Source organism: Chiloscyllium plagiosum, unplaced genomic scaffold, assembly GCF_037043375.1.
Source record: "Chiloscyllium plagiosum isolate Xiang-an unplaced genomic scaffold, Cpla_swu_hap1 HiC_scaffold_10, whole genome shotgun sequence".
NCBI lineage: Eukaryota > Metazoa > Chordata > Chondrichthyes > Orectolobiformes > Hemiscylliidae > Chiloscyllium > Chiloscyllium plagiosum.
The window spans coordinates 100,475,110-100,491,434 of NW_028270148.1; the positions used below are offsets into that span (position 1 = coordinate 100,475,110).

A 16,325-nucleotide genomic window follows, 5' to 3' on the forward strand; every position below is an offset into this window, starting at 1 on the left:
GTTTAATTTGCGTCATGTTCAGCACAACATCACGGGCCGAAGGGCCTGTTCCTGTTCCGTGCTATACTGTTCCGTGTTTTATAAAAGCCACAATAGAAATTTATTAGAATGGTACCGAAATAAAGAACGTGCACCTTCAGTCATGTGAGGAAACGGAAGGAGCTGGTTTGTTCTCCCTCGGACTGAGAGGTTTAAGAGATCTTACTGAGGTGACCATAATCAGCGTCAATAAGGAGAAATTGTTTTCAACAGCAGGAGGACAGAGGTTGGGAAAAGAAAGGGAAACAACATGTTTAAACAAACATTCACACAGCAAACAGCGACAACCAGGGACCTGCTTAATGGAAGGGCGGTGGAAACAAAGTCAACAGTCAAAGGGGGATTAAATACTGTTAATACTTGAAGAGAATAAATATGCACATAGCTGCAGGAAGAGAGCAGGCAGCTGGGAGTAGTTGGAATTCTCTTCCAGCAGGGCTAAATGGCCTCCTATTGTATTGTATCATTCATTGAATTTGAAGTGAAATTGAAAGGGAAACAGCGGAAAAGACTTACCTCTTCCTCAAGAGGTTCATTCTCCGTCTCGCGTGGATTTGGATAATGTTTCAGGAACTGAGCCACATAGGTCATGATTGACTTCTCGTCGGGTTTGTCAACATCCACATCTGTACATAAAGTATCACTCCGTTAGAAACAGGGGTTCCGCTCCTCTACTGAAATGCAGTCACTTCTACAGCAAGCTGGGAGCTGCCTGAGGGGTAAGTGTCACTGGAGTTGTTTTCCTTTGTGGCCAGCGACACAGAGGACCTACCTCCCTAACAACAACGGAAGCCTGCTTTTACATAGCACCTTGAACACAGTGTAATGTCCCAAGATGCTACATGGCTGTACATCAGACAGAATTTGACAGCAGACCGAATAAGGAGGTATTAGGGCAGGTGACCCAAAGCTGAGACTAAAAACAGGTTTAAAGGATTGTCTCAAAGATGGAGAGAGATAGGTGAGGTGAGTTAGTGACAGCCAGTGACAGGAGTGGAACAGGGTGGGGCCTAGCACAGAGCGTGGTGACAGCCAGTGACAGGAGTGGAACAGGGTGGTGGCCTAGCACAGAGCGTGGTGACAGCCAGTGATAGGAGTGGAACAGGGTGGGGCCTAGCACAGAGCGTGGTGACAGCCAGTGACAGGAGTGGAACAGGGTGGGGCCTAGCACAGAGTGTGGTGACAGCCAGTGACAGGAGTGGAACAGGGTGGTGGCCTAGCACAGAGCGTGGTGACAGTCAGTGACAGGAGTGGAACAGGGTGGTGGCCTAGTACAGAGCGTGGTGACAGCCAGTGACAGGGGTGGAACAGGGTGGGGGCCTAGCACAGAGCGTGGTGACAGCCAGTGACAGGAGTGGAACAGGGTGGTGGCCTAGCACAGAGCGTGGTGACAGCCAGTGACAGGAGTGGAACAGGGTGGGGCCTAGCACAGAGCGTGGTGACAGCCAGTGACAGGAGTGGAACAGGGTGGTGGCCTAGTACAGAGCGTGGTGACAGCCAGTGACAGGAGTGGAACAGGGTAGTGGCCTAGCACAGAGCGTGGTGATAGCCAGTGACAGGAGTGGAACAGGGTGGTGGCCTAGCACAGAGCGTGGTGACAGCCAGTGCTAGGAGTGGAACAGGGTGGGGCCTAGCACAGAGCGTGGTGACAGCCAGTGACAGGAGTGGAACAGGGTGGTGGCCTAGTACAGAGCGTGGTGACAGCCAGTGACAGGAGTGGAACAGGGTGGTGGCCTAGCACAGAGCGTGGTGACAGCCAGTGATAGGAGTGGAACAGGGTGGGGCCTAGTACAGAGCGTGGTGACAGCCAGTGACAGGAGTGGAACAGGGTGGTGGCCTAGTACAGAGCGTGGTGATAGCCAGTGATAGGAGTGGAACAGGGTGGTGGCCTAGCACAGAGCGTGGTGACAGCCAGTGACAGGAGTGGAACAGGGTGGGGTCTAGCACAGAGCATGGTGACAGCCAGTGATAGGAGTGGAACAGGGTGGGGCCTAGCACAGAGCGTGCTGACAGCCAGTGAGTGGAGTGGAACAGGGTGCTGGCCTAGTACAGAGCGTGGTGACAGCCAGTGACAGGAGTGGAACAGGGTGGTGGCCTAGTACAGAGCGTGGTGATAGCCAGTGATAGGAGTTGAACAGGATGGTGGCCTAGTACAGAGCGTGGTGACAGCCAGTGACAGGAGTGGAACAGGGTGGTGGCCTAGTACAGAGCGTGGTGACAGCCAGTGACAGGAGTGGAACAGGGTGGTGGCCTAGTACAGAGCGTGGTGACAGCCAGTGACAGGAGTGGAACAGAGTGGTGGCCTAGTACAGAGCGTGGTGACAGCCAGTGACAGGAGTGGAACAGGGTGGGGCCTAGCACAGAGCGTGGTGACAGCCAGTGACAGGAGTGGAACAGGGCGGTGCCCTAGTACAGAGCGTGGTGACAGTCAGTGACAGGAGTGGAACAGGGTGGTGGCCTAGTACAGAGCGTGGTGACAGCCAGTGACAGGAGTGGAACAGGGTGGGGCCTAGCACAGAGCGTGGTGACAGCCAGTGACAGGAGTGGAACAGGGTGGGGCCTAGCACAGAGCGTGGTGACAGCCAAGGACTGGAGTGGAACAGGGTGGTGCCCTAGTACAGCGGTGTCTTCCAGGGACTGAAGTGGAATGGGGGTAAGCGGCCTAGTACAGAGGTGGCAGCCAGTGATTTGAGTGGAACGGTAGTGGGGGGAGGGCCTCGTACAGTGGTGGCAGCCAGCGGTCAGACCACATGGAGCCCCCATGCGCTGTTTTCTTCACTTCGTTATTCTGTAACTAAGGATAGTACCTAGATACGTTTGTAACTAAGATGGCGCTTTAAGTAGTGGCTTATAAACTTTTCACTGTACTCATTTGAGTGCATGTGACAAGAAAACTAATTCAATTCAATCCAATTTAATTCATGTGTCCATAACTTCAGTTGGCTATACCACAAACTCTGGACTTCCCTCCCTGCATCTCTTCGTCTCTCTCCCTCCCCTTCCACCTTTAATTTATACCTTTCAACCTTCTTTTGCTCTAACAAAGTTCTTATTCGCCTGATCTAATATCTCTTTATGTAGTTTGGTGTCATACTTTGTTTCCTAACCCTTCTGTGAAGTACCCTGGGATATTTCATGACGTGAAAGCTGCTATATAAATATAAATCATTGTTGTTGTACGGAGAGAAATCCGGAGATTAGGAGCAGGGCTCCGGAAGGCAGAGTCATCAGCATTGAGGTCATGGAAACCGGGGACGACAAAGAAGTGTTGAGATCTCAGAGACATATTGGACTGCAAGAGGATATAGGTGGTAGAGAACAGCCCGTGTGTGTGACCAAAAGATGTGGAGAAGAACAAGCAGTGGTCCTTACAGCTAGGCCTTGATATCAACTTTTCTGAGCAGGGACTGTCAGCTCCTATAGAGTCATAGATTTATACAGCACAGAAACAGACCCTTAGATCCAACTCAGTCATGTTGACTAGATGTCCTAAATTAATCTAGTCCCATTTGCCACCATTTGGCCCCTATCCCTCTAAACCCTTCCTATTCGTATACCCATCCAGATGCCTTTTAAATACTGTAATTGTACCAGTCTCTACCACTTCCTCTAACAGCTCATTCCAGACATGCACCATCTTCTGCGTGAAAAAGTTGCACCTTAGGCCCCTTTTATATCTTTCCCCTCTCTAGGTTTGGACTCCCCTACCCTGGGAAAATGACCTTATTTGCCATATCTATGCCCCTCATGATTTCATAAACCTCTATAAGATCATCCCTCAGCCTCCAACGTTCCAGGGAAAATAGCCTATTCAGACTCTCCCCATAGTTCAAACCCTCCAACCCTGGCAACATCTTTGTAAATCTTTTCTGAACCCATTCAAGTTTCACAATTTGTTTCCTGTAGCAGGGAGACCAGAATTGCACACACTATTCCAAAAGTGGCCTAACCAATGTACTGCCCAACTGTAATAAAGGCAAGCATACCAATTGCCTTCTTCTCCATTTGTCTATCTGAGTCACCACCTTCAAGGAACTATGAACCTGCACTCCAAGGTCTCTTCATGCAGCAACACTTCCCAGGACCCTAAGTCCTGCCCTCATCTGCCTTTCCAAAATACACACTTCCCAATTATTTAAATTAAACTCCATCTGCCATTTCTCAGCCCATCTGGTCAACGCCCCAGAGTACTCTGAGGTAACCTTCTTCACTGTCCACTACACCTCCAATTTTGGTGTCGTCTGCAAACTCACTAACCATACCTCCCATGCTCAGACCTTATGGCATCTAAACAGTGTGGTGCAGGAATGAGCTCCGACCAGATCACCTCCCGTGAGGAAACATTGTGTGGCTGCCCCGAAAGGTGATTGGCTAGTTAGAATTGAAGGGTCAGTGGTCCAGTCTGCAGCACTGGTCAACAGGGTGGTTGCCAACTCTGCCTGAAACTGGCTTTGTTCAGCTCAGGCTCGACAACACCCAGTCTGACACTCTTGACATTTTTCTTCCTCTTCTGAAATGCCAGACAGTCATTTCCACACATCTCTCTCAGCAAGCTGGCTGCCACTTGAGCGGAAAATTGTTTTCCTGGTGATACAGAGGATATCTATATCCCTGACAACAATCGAAAAACTGCTTTTCCATAGCACCTTGAACTATCCCATGATGCACCATGGCTGTACAGCAGACAAACTTTGACACCAAACCAAATAAGGAGGTGTTAAGGCACCACCAAGTACCCCAGGTAGCATTCCACCCCGACTCCCCCCACCAAATCCCACCTCCCTCCCAACTCCCACGGCTGGCACGGTGGCTCAGTGGTTAGCACTGCTGCCTCACAGCGCCAGGGACCCAGATTCGATTCCGACCTGGGGCGACTGTCTGTGTGGAGTTTGCACATTCTCCCCGTGTCTGCGTGGGTTTCTTCCGGGTGCTCCAGTTTCCTCCCACAATCGAAAGACGTGCAGGTCAGATGAAGTGGCCGTGCTAAATTGCCCATAATGTTAGCTACGTTAGTCAGGGGTAAATATAGGGTAGGGGAATGAGTTTGGGTGGGTTACTCTTCAGAGGGTCAGTGTGGTCTTGTTCATAGAGTCATAGAGATGTACAGCACGGAAACAGACCCTTCGGTCCAACCTGTCCATGCCGACCAGATATCCCAACCCAATCTAGTCCCACCTGCCAGCACCCAGCCCATATCCCTCCAAACCTTCCTATTCATCTACCCATCCAAATGCCTCTTAAATGTTGCAATTGTACCAACCTCTACCACATCCTCTGGCAGCTCATTCCATACACGTACCACCCTCTGCATGAAAAAGTTGCCCCGTAGGTCTCTTTTATATCTTGCCCCTCTCACCCTAAAGCTATGCCCTCTAGTTCTGGACTCCCCCATCCCAGGGAAAAGACTTTGTCTATTTATCCTATCCATGCCCCTCATAATTTTGTAAACCTCTATAAGGTCACCCCCCAGCCTCCGACACTCCAGGGAAAAGAGCCCCAGCCTGTTCTTGGGCCATAGGGCCTGTTTCCACACTGTAGGGAATCTAATCTAATCTAGAAAGCCCCAGTGTGGAAGAAGCACCAATCCTGCCCTTAGTCCAATACATTCTAAAGTAGTCACAGTCTTCAAAGCCCCAGCTGGGAACTATCTAAGGTCAAGTAGTGCAGAAAACCTAAAGGTCAAGGGGCTGGGAAGCTGGGGATAGAATCCGTCCCAGTGATGCAGTCACATAAATATGTAGAATAGTTCATGGATTTCAGGATTCAGGTGTAAGCAGAGGTAGCTCAAGTGGAACAACCACAATCTGCTATTTTCAAATTAATGTATTTATAAATCAGCGACCAATTTTGCAACCACTACGCCAAACCAGGCCTGGAACATTCAGAAATGCAGTCAGACTACAGTAAATTTTGAGCTAGAGGGAGAGATTGAATGCGGGCGGGCTGTTTTCCCTGGAGTGTTGGAGGCTGAGGGGTGACATTACAGAGGTTTATAAAATCATGAGGGGCATGGATGGGGTGGGGGAGTCCAGAATGAGAGGGCATAGGTCTAGAGTGAGAAGGGAAAGATATAAAAGTGACCTAAGGGGCAACTTTTTCACGCAGAGGATGATGCATGTATGGAATGAGCTGCTAGAGGAAATGGTGGAGGCTGGTACAATTACAACATTAAAAAGGCATCTGGATGGGTATACGAATAGGAAGGGTTTGGAGGAATATGGGCCAAGTGCTGACAAATGGGACTAGATTGGGTTGACATGGACAAGTTGGACCGAAGGGTTTGTTTCCATGCTGTACATCTATATGACTCTATGACTGTAAGTAGATTGTCTACAGTGAAGAGACTGGGAAGAGATTAAGATGAAACACAGGACTTGAGTAGTTCTGAGAAAATACGCACTTACAATGCATGAAGGAAGAGCACTGATTGGTTGGCAATTAGAGTCCAGGGGTATTCTTGCAAATTGGCCTGATGAGCTCAAGGTAAAAAGCTTTGATAAAGTGTGCACTTTCTCAGAAATAGAATAGATGCAAATATATAGACTCATTAAAGGGAGATTAACCAATTTTAGTTGGGATGCATTGATTTAATGTTAGATTAAGTGGACATTATTAAAAATATAACCACAGTTATTTCCATTCCAAAGGATGCTGCTTTTTGAAAACTCTATGAAATGCTGATATGTTATCTCTGGCACTTGGAAATTAGTTTCTCAAGAACCTGTTGAGTAAGTTTGCTTTGGGAAAACCCGTGTATGAATCTCCATGAATAATTTGCTGATTGTCTCATTCTTGGAAATTATTTGATGAAAAGTACTTTCAAAATATAAGCACAATTTAAAATCCTATGTAGCTGTAGATATTGTTTACTATTACAATAGCTTTTCTTTGTATCAAATGATGATTTTAAGAAAGCAGAGTTTTCAAAAAAAGAAAACAAAAAAATTAAAAATGCAACCATAAGAAGTCCTCAGGGTCTTTTAATGTGGTTTTAGCATTAGCAGTATCTGGCACATTAGCAATGTGCTAAAGGAGATATATATTCCTGTATTCCTGATGAAGGGCTTCTGCCCGAAACGTCGATTTTACTGCTCATCGGATGCTGCCTGAACTGCTGTGCTTTTCCAGCACCACTCTAATCTAGACTAAAGGAGTTATATGGCTATATACACATTATTGTCATGTTCACAGGATGTAAGTCAGAGATTCCCTACATTGTGAAAGTAAGCCAATCAAACTGACAAACTGAAGAGTATCCCACCCAGCCCCCTACCCTATATTTACCATTTCCTGAAGAAGGGCTCATGCCCGAAACGTCGATTCTCCTGCTCCTTGGATGCTGCCTGACCTGCTGCGCTTTTCCAGCAACACATTTTCAGCTCTGATCTCCAGCATCTGCAGTCCTCACTTTCTCCTATATTTACCATGGCCAATCCACCTAAACTGCACACCTTTGGACTGTGGGAGGAAACCGGAGCACTCGGAGGAAACCCACGCAGACACGGGGAGAATGTGCAAACTCCACACAAACAGTCGCCTGCGGCTGGAATCGAACCCAGGTCCCAAGCGGTGTCAGTGCCAAACACTGAGCCACCGTGACACCCTAAATGGCTGTGTTTATTATCTCATCAACCTGTAAGTGGAGAGAAGATATTTCCACTTGAACATAACACCAACCTGAGCCAAACAGCCTGTTTCTGTGCTGTAAATTCAAAAACACTGTATGCAAAATCTGACAGTATAAATGTGTACCAGAATCGAGGTAGTCCTGAATGTACGGGGCAGCCAAGCACATCAGAGAAGTCCCAAGTTCAAAGTGAGGGTTCACATACTGCTCTGAGGGATGAGAGAGGTTTACCTGCCTGCCTTAGCCACGGTAGGTACTGCTGGCTGAGACTGAACCTTCAATGACGTTCCTGAATTTGAAGAAATTCTCCATCAACAGGCATCTCAGAAACAGCCTGCCCTTCTAATGCATCTATCTCACACCCTCATGAGAACCCAGATCACTTTCCAGCAATTAATTATTCTTTGAAACGTTGGCATGATTTCACAAATGAATGCCTGCCTAATTGTCTTGTTGGGTTGACGAAGGGGAGGTGCTATAGATTAAGGGTTAAATGTTAGATTCGATTCCCTACAGTGTGGAAACAGGCCCTTCGGCCCAACAGGTCCACACTGACCCTCCGAAGAGTAACCCACCCAGACCCATTCCCCTACCTTTACCCCAGACTAATATACGTAACATGATGGGCAATTTAGCATGGCCAATTCACCTGACCTGCACTTGTCTGGATTGTAGGAGGAAACCAGAGCAAACCCACACAGACACAGGGGCGAACATGCAAACTCCAGACAGACAGTCACCCAAGGTGGGAATGGAACCTGGGTACCTAGCGCTGTGAGGTAACAGTGCTAACCACTGTGCTAACCATTTCCCACAAATGTCGGCCAGCATCTTGAGACACATCCACTGAGGCCCAGGGGTCTCAGAGTAATGCCTTACCTAAAATACAGCACCACCCTCCCTGACAATGCAGCACTCCCTCAGTACTGAAGCTAATAGCGCACTCAACTTCTGGACAATGGGGTTGGGATTTGTCCCGGTTACTTGCCTGGAAGACCTCTTGAATAAAGCTGGACTCCCACTGGTTTGATAGTGGCTGAAAGGGGTCATCATAGAAGAGCTGAGCTCAGAAGTGGGCAATCACGATTAAACACATTCTTACAAAACTAGCTAGCCCCATTCTGCAGCTCTTTCCCCACACACTTATAATCTTTCTCTCCTTCATGCCTTTATTCAATTCCATTTGAAGGTGACTATTGAATTTGCATCCACAGTCTATCAAACACAGCATTCCTTAGCCTTTCACTTGTGTTTTTATAGCACCGCTGCCCATGTTGCCTCTCTCTTTTTTAACCAATCCCCTTAAGTCTGGGTCTTCTGGTTGCTCACCCATCATCTGTTGGAGATTATTTCTCTTTATGGACTTTATTCAAACCCTTCATAATTTTACAATCTCCCCTTTCCTTTCTCTGCTCTAAGAACAGTAATCCCAGCTTCTCCAGTCTATCTACATAACCTTAAAACCTTATCCATTGTATTATTTTCACATCAAACCATGTGAGTAAATCTCTGCTGCACACTCTTCAAAGTCTTTATGGCCATCTTAAATCCACAGGATGTTACGGTCATCCTAAATCCCTTTGGAATTCCAGGAGATTTCCAACCTGATAATACTGTCAGGTTTAGATGGAGCTTCAAACTAACCAAGAGCCAAAGTCAGGTACCTTCAGGATCGAGGATCCTCGGAATTCCCAGGTGATTTTCAGCGATGGAGAAAGCACTTTCCAAGTTTTCCCGGTTCGACCGGCTCCGGACCTTCTCCAAGTCTGTCAGATCCGGGCGGATAGCGTGAATGACGGAATGAAAGGCGAATCCATTCCTCCAGCTCTGCCCAAAATCCTTCACCTCGATACCAATTCGCCTTCAAAACAGACAGCACGCGCTTGTGAGCAACCACGTTATATTAGAACACTTGAGGTGAAACCCTACAGGGGTCAAAGGTCAGAGGGCAGAGCGCAAAGAGTAGAGTCATTATCCACAACAAAGCTCCCCCCCCACCACCGGATTTCTAAAGGCTGGAAACCAGCCCCAGTGATGGAGGGGGTTGCAGATCAGATCTACTGAAATTTACTAGCTTCCCCATGACCTTCCTTGACTGTTACAAACAGCCACTGTCCAGTGAATTTGTCCACATCCTCACAAAGGGTTGGAGCTTAGGAGAATCCCTGGGCCATCCTAGAATTCTGATGGGAGCTGAAAACCCATCCACTGGGTATCAGGAAGACTCCATTCGGAGGTCTTTTCAACCTCAACACTCTCAGGAATCTTTAAAGAAGCAGCTTTTGTTGTTTCCACTGCCCTTCCTTCTCTAATCTAATAGTGAGCTCAAAGACAAGGCACCATTCCCACAAATAGGAGCTGCTTCAAGCTGACCACAGTCACTAACGCCTCCGCACGCTCCATTTAAAGTCAAATTGAAAGCTGTGCATCCAAACTGGGAGTGGAGCCAGGCCATGCACCTAAAACAGTGCCACGGGCCTGCGCTACGGTTCCCTGGGTCCCCCCCTCCGGCCCATTCCAGGACGTTTTCACAGAACCAGGCATTGGGAATCCACACCCTGAGGCAGAAGTGGGTACTGCAGATGCTGGAGATTAAAGTCAAGGTTAGAATGCTGCTGGAAAAGCACAGCAGGTCAGGCAGCATCCGGGGAGCAGGAAAATCGACGTTTCGGGCAAAAGCCTTTTATCAGGAGCCCATTCCTGATGAAGGGCTTTTGTCCAAAACGTCGATTTTCCTGCTCCCCAGATGCTGCTGTGCTTTTCCAGCACCACTCTAATCTTGAATCTGAAGACCAATGAAAGAAAGCCCGGTGGGATCCTTCCATTCAGCCTGCAAGGTTCCCACAGGCCATAGGACAGGTTTAGCCACTCAGAGGCAGGCCTCACTCACACCCTGGATGTTCCCTTTGTCCTCTCCCAAAGGGATGGCCTGGCTGGACATTCACTCATGGATTGAGGACATCATTGGCAAGGCCTGCATTTATTGTCCATGCTTAATTGCCAATTAAGAGTCAACCAAATCGCTGTGGCTCTGGGGTGACATGTAGGCCTGACCAGGTCAGGATGGCAGCTTCCCTACCCTAAAGGTCATAGAGAACCGGGTGGGACTTTACAACAATTGTTAGATGCTCGCCATTAGACTTCCTGTTTTAAAAGTCAAGGGGGAGAAATTGAGGACTGCAGATGCTGGACACCGCAATCAAAAAGTGTGGTGCTGGAAAAGCACAGCCGGTCAGGCAGCATCTGAGGAGCAGGAGAGTCACCGTTTTGAGCATAAGCCCTTCATCAGGAATGTCTGATGAAGTGCTTATGCTTGAAATGGCGATTCTCCTGCTCCTTGGATGCTACCTCACTTGCTGTGCTTTTTCAGCACCATACTTTTTGACTTTAAAAATCAAGGCCCAATTTGAAATTAGAGAACTAAATCCAGGCTGTAGGGTGCCCAGGCGAAAGATTGGGTGTGAGGGCGCTTTAAAAGCACATGACCTTTTTTTGGGAGGGGTCAGGTGTCAGTGGCACAGACTAATCCAGCTCAGAGACCCGATCGCTGAGGCCGACAGAGCCTGCCTGCCTTCAATTGTCTCTTGTAGCCCTCAGTGTTTGAACCTCTCCTCCCACCAGGCCCACTCAACAACTCTCCCCCACTCCCACCATCTCCACAAGCTTCAGTCTGGCCTCGCACCAAGTATGAAGCATTAAATGGGCATCCCAAGCGGCAGCAACACGTTTGGGACGGGCGACACAAATCACGGTGATAAAGAGCACAGAACAGTCCTGCACAGTAACAGGCCCTTCGGCCCACCAAGCCTGCACTAACATGGGACACCTTTCTGCAACTATAAACCTCTTGCCTCCACACTATCCATATCTCCTGATGCTGCCTGCCTTGGTGTGCTCTTCCAGCCTCCAGCTTGTCTACTTTGGATTCCAGCACTTGCAGTTTTTCTTTGTCTCTATTCATGCACCTGTCGGGATGCCTCTTAAGTCTTGTATTGGCTTTCACCTCTGGCAGCACATTCCAAGCACTTACTGCCCTCTGTATAAAAAAAACCTGCCTCTCACATCTCCTTTAAATGATCCCCCTTTTACCTTAAACCCATGCTGCCAAATATTGACATTTCTACCATGGGAGAAAGATTCCATCTGAGGTCCTGGGGAGTGTTGCTGAACAAAGAGACCTTGGAGTGCAGGTTCATAGCTCCTTGAAAGTGGAGTCGCAGGTAGATAGGATAGTGAAGGAGGCGTTTGGTATGCTTTCCTTTATTGGTCAGAGTATTGAGTACAGGAGTTGGGAGGTCATGTTGCAGCTGTACAGGACATTGGTTAGGCCACTGTTGGAATACTGTGTGGAATTCTGGTCTCCTTCCTATCGGAAAGATGTTGTGAAACTTGAATGGGTTCAGAAAAGATTTACAAGGATGTTGCCAGGGTTGGAGGATTTAAGCTATAGGGAGAGGCTGAACAGGCTGGGGCTGCTTTCCCTGGAGTGTCGGAGGCTGAGGGGTGACCTTATAGAGGTTTATAAAATCATTAGGGACATAGATAGGGTAAATAGGCAAGGTCTTTTTCCTGGGGTGTGGGAGTCCATAACTAAAGGGCATAGGTTTAGGGTGAGAGGGAAAAGATAGAAAGGGGACCTAAGGGGAAACTTTTACATGCAGAGGGTGGTATGTGTATGGAATGAGCTGCCAGAGAATGTGGTGGAGGCTGGTACAATTACAACATTTAAAGGCATTTGGATGGGTATATGAATAGGAAGGGTTTAGAGGGATATGGGCCGGGTGCTAGCAAATGGGACTAGATTGGGTTGGGATATCTGGTCGGCATGGACGGGTTGGACCGAAGGGTCTGTTTCCATGCCGTACATCTCTATGATTCCATGACTCTTCTGATCCTGACCGTGCCTTTCGTAATTTTGTAAATTTCTATCAGGTCTCCCCTCTGCCTCCGACGTTCAAGAGAAAACAAAGCAGGTTTGTCCAATCTCTCCAAATACCCTCCAAACCAGGCAACATCCTGGTAAATCATTTCTGTACCCTCACTAAAGCCTCCACAGGCTTCTGATTTGAATCAGTCCATAAAGGGTTTGAATATTTCGTCACAGCCCAAGCAGGGAGAGAAGGGAAATAGAAAACAATGATATTTGGAAATGAATGTACATTGAAGGGCTCCATTGAAGGATACAGCCCTTGTCAGACCGTAATGTCTCACTCATACATCTTACCAGTTCTTCCTTCTGGGAGAACGTGATTTTCGCCTGAAATTAATTTGTCTCACTGATGCAAGGTTGGACACATGCATGACTTTCAACCGGGGGAATTAGGAGGTGTTTAGATTAGATTACTTACAGTGTGGAAACAGGCCCTTTGGCCCAACAAGTCCACACCGACCCGCCGAAGTGCAACCCACCCATTCCCCTACATTTACCCCTTTACCTAACACTACGGGTAATTTAGCATGGCCAATTCACCTGACCTGCACATCTTTGGACTGTGGGAGGAAGCCGGAGCACCCGGAGGAAACCCACGCAGACACGGGGAGAACGTGCAAACTCCACACAGTCAGTCGCCTGAGTCGGGAATTGAACCCAGGTCTCTGGCATTGTGAGGCAGCAGTGCTAACCACTGTGCCACCGTGCCACCCACAACTGAGTTGCCTCAACTGAGGCCAGATCTTATCCAGCTAAGAATAATATCAGAACATCAGTCATTTGGGAATAAAGACATTTTGGTACCAAACTAGGAAGGCTGAAGCAGGAGCAGCTCAGATTCCACATCCTCCATTTTCCAACTTCCAATGAAATGACAGTTGATCTGTGGCCTAACTCCATGTAGCCACATTCCACTTGGGAAAGGGTGATTTCAATCTCAGCTCTAGTCCCGCGGCCGTAGTGGAGGGATGATGTTGGCAGGGGTGGGAGGGCACTGAGATTGCTTTTCCCACACTCTGATCATGACTTTGCCATTTTCTGAGCAGGGGGATGGGGAGTTTGAATCAAATTACCTCCCACAGAAAAGTGGCAAGTGTCAACTGGAAGTAATACCACAGCCAGGCCCTTAGCATCTCCCAACTCCACATGCTTCCCCAGACCAGACACTGAGCACTAGTGACAGAGAGTGGAAGAGAGGGAAGTCAGGCAGACAATGTAGGAAAGGAAAGATAGATAGACAGACAGACAGACAGCCAGACATATAGTTGGATAGAGACAGACAGATGAAGATGGAAAGCAAGCAATGGAGGTAGAGAGAGGGAGGTGAAGAGAAATATAAAGAGAAACAGAGAGATTGAGATGGAGAAAGGAGAAAGAGAGAGAGAGAGAGAGAGATGGAGAGAGAAATTTGATGAAAGAGATTGAGATCAAGAGAATGAGATGAAGTGACAGACAGAGAGAAAGAGTGAGACAGAGACAGAAATGGAGATAGAGAGAGAGGGAGAGATAGAGAGACAGAAAGAGAGAAGGAGTGATTTAGAGATAGAGAGAGATAGAAAGTGCAAGAACTAAAGGAAAAGAGAGCAAGAAAGAGCTAGAGAGAGAGAAAGAGAGTAGGCTGCATTTTCCATCCGTGAGTGAGAAGTAAAAGTTGGGACTGTTTCTGGGTCCCGAACCTTGGGTGGTAAATGGTTAATAACTGGGATATTCAATAGGGCATCACCTTCATTGACATAGCAACAAGATCTCTGTCCAGGTAAAGGTAGTGGGAACGCCATCAAAGCTGCAGGATCAATCAGAGTTCTTCCAGTAGAAGGTGACAGCAAGTAAGTAAAGGGTGAGGGATGGCAGGCGGGCACTTTAAGATCTATCATCAAAGATTCTGCAGCAGGGGCCATCACCCCGAGTGGCAGATCCTGTCGTCAGGGTAACGTGGGACTGTTTCTGCACTGGGGCCTACCTCGAGGAACAGGCCCCTGTCAGCACATTGAGCTGGATAGCAACTGAAAAATCTCACCCTGGCATCTGATCCCAGTCCCAGAGAGAGCTGAAAATCTGAACTTCAGGCCCAAACACAACAGCAGCACAAAATGTCAGAAAAAACAAACGATAACGCAACGCATGTCATCTGCTTATCCGCTGGAAGGAGGTGTGAAGTGACACTCACTTTCCCACAGTGTAATGCACCCATTTCAGGAGAGCCTTCTTGGCACTGCCCTTGAATTTGGTGACGACCTTCCTCTTGGACGGGGGGCTCCCAGTCTCGGAGTTGGCAGTACTGTCCACGGAGGAGGTGCTGCCGGAAAGCGATGACAGCAGCGACAGATTACTGGTCAGCTCCTCGATCTGTGGGTTGGAAGAGAAACCATATTGAAAATAACACTGGTCCCAGAACACACAGCTGCTCAGTCAAAAATGGGGTGGTGTAAAGAGACCCAGAATTCCAACCTGGAAGTACAAGATGATGGTCCAGATCAAACCCAGCACAATCGATGGCCTCCCATCAACGATGTCAGTGGAATTGATGTTGACCAGTTTAATCTGTAAGAAAAATGCAGCTTGTTTTCAACATCCCATTGTGTAATTCACAAATCCTCCACAGAGTGAACTTAATACGTCATACCATAACTTCCGTCTTTATCAAACTCATCTCCATGACTGCTATCTTTGCTCCTTCACACACCAATGAGCTCCGATGGAAGTAGTTGGAGGCTGAGAGCTGAGGTTTACAAAATCACTAGGGACATGGATAGGGTGAACAGACAAGGCCTTTTCCCCAGGGTAGGGAGGCCAAAACTAGAGGGAATAGGTTTAAAGTGGGAGGGGCAAGATTTAAAACGAACCTATGTTTTTACTCAGATGGTGGTGTGTGTATGGAATGAGCTGCCAGAGGAAGTGGTGGAGGCTGGTACAATCACAGCAATTAAAAGGCATCTGGATGGGTATATGCACAAGAATGGTTTAGAGGGATACGGGCCAAGTGCTGGCAAGTGGGACTAGATTACTTTAGGATATCTGGTTGGCATGGACAAGTTGGACCAAAGGGTCTGTTTCTGAGCTGTACGTCTCTATGACCCCATGACTCTAGGAAATGGTCTTGCCTCCTCTGGCCATTGTTAAAAAATAGAATGAAACACTGTTCATTTACATAGCACCATTAGCAACATCAGGACATCCCAAATGACTTCGCTACCAATGAGGTAAACTGTCCCGCTGCCCACCCACAAGGTGAATGTGAGGGATCCCATGGAATCCTACAGGGGAGATCAGTCTGGTCACCTCGCAAATTACTTCATTAGAAGTCTTAATTTAATTGTTGTTTGTGGAAGTTTTACTGATGCGACGATGCTGTGGTTTTAAGAGGGGCGTTTTGTCCTGGTTTATTTTACAGAGAGAGTGAGGAACAGGCGCTGAGCAGCTCTGAGAAGATAAACAGCTTACAAAGTCTTGGGTGTTTTTCAGTCAGAACAATAGAAGCAGCCTGAATGGGTGTGGTCGAGTGCTCACAGAACCAGAATTTCTGGTTGCTCTCGCGGTCTTGAAGGGGTGGAAGCTATTTTTTCTCTCTCTCATTTACAGCCAAAACTGAGTGTTCTCTGCCTGCTATGGGAATCGCATGTGAGACAATCTGTTTTCTGAATTTGCCTTTTGCCAAGGGTGTGCTTATGAGATGTTACTAGATTGGAACAGTTAATTAGTAATAGGTCCTGTATCTATTACGTTGTCAAG

General features: G+C 47.8%; 1 protein-coding gene across 15 annotated transcripts in view; it reads right to left on the reverse strand.

Moving 5' to 3' along the window:
* syne1b (spectrin repeat containing, nuclear envelope 1b) overlaps positions 1-16,325 on the reverse strand; it is a 629,476-nt gene that overhangs the window by 500,214 nt on the left and 112,937 nt on the right. For all 15 annotated transcript variants that reach the window (XM_087991586.1, XM_087991587.1, XM_087991592.1 and 12 more), the window contains 4 exons: positions 15,045-15,137; positions 14,764-14,942; positions 9,331-9,527; positions 556-665 (listed from right to left, as the gene is read on the reverse strand). In XM_087991586.1, coding sequence (XP_087847712.1) covers positions 556-665; positions 9,331-9,527; positions 14,764-14,942; positions 15,045-15,137 — 579 coding nt within the window. The remainder of the gene's footprint in view (positions 1-555; positions 666-9,330; positions 9,528-14,763; positions 14,943-15,044; positions 15,138-16,325) is intronic.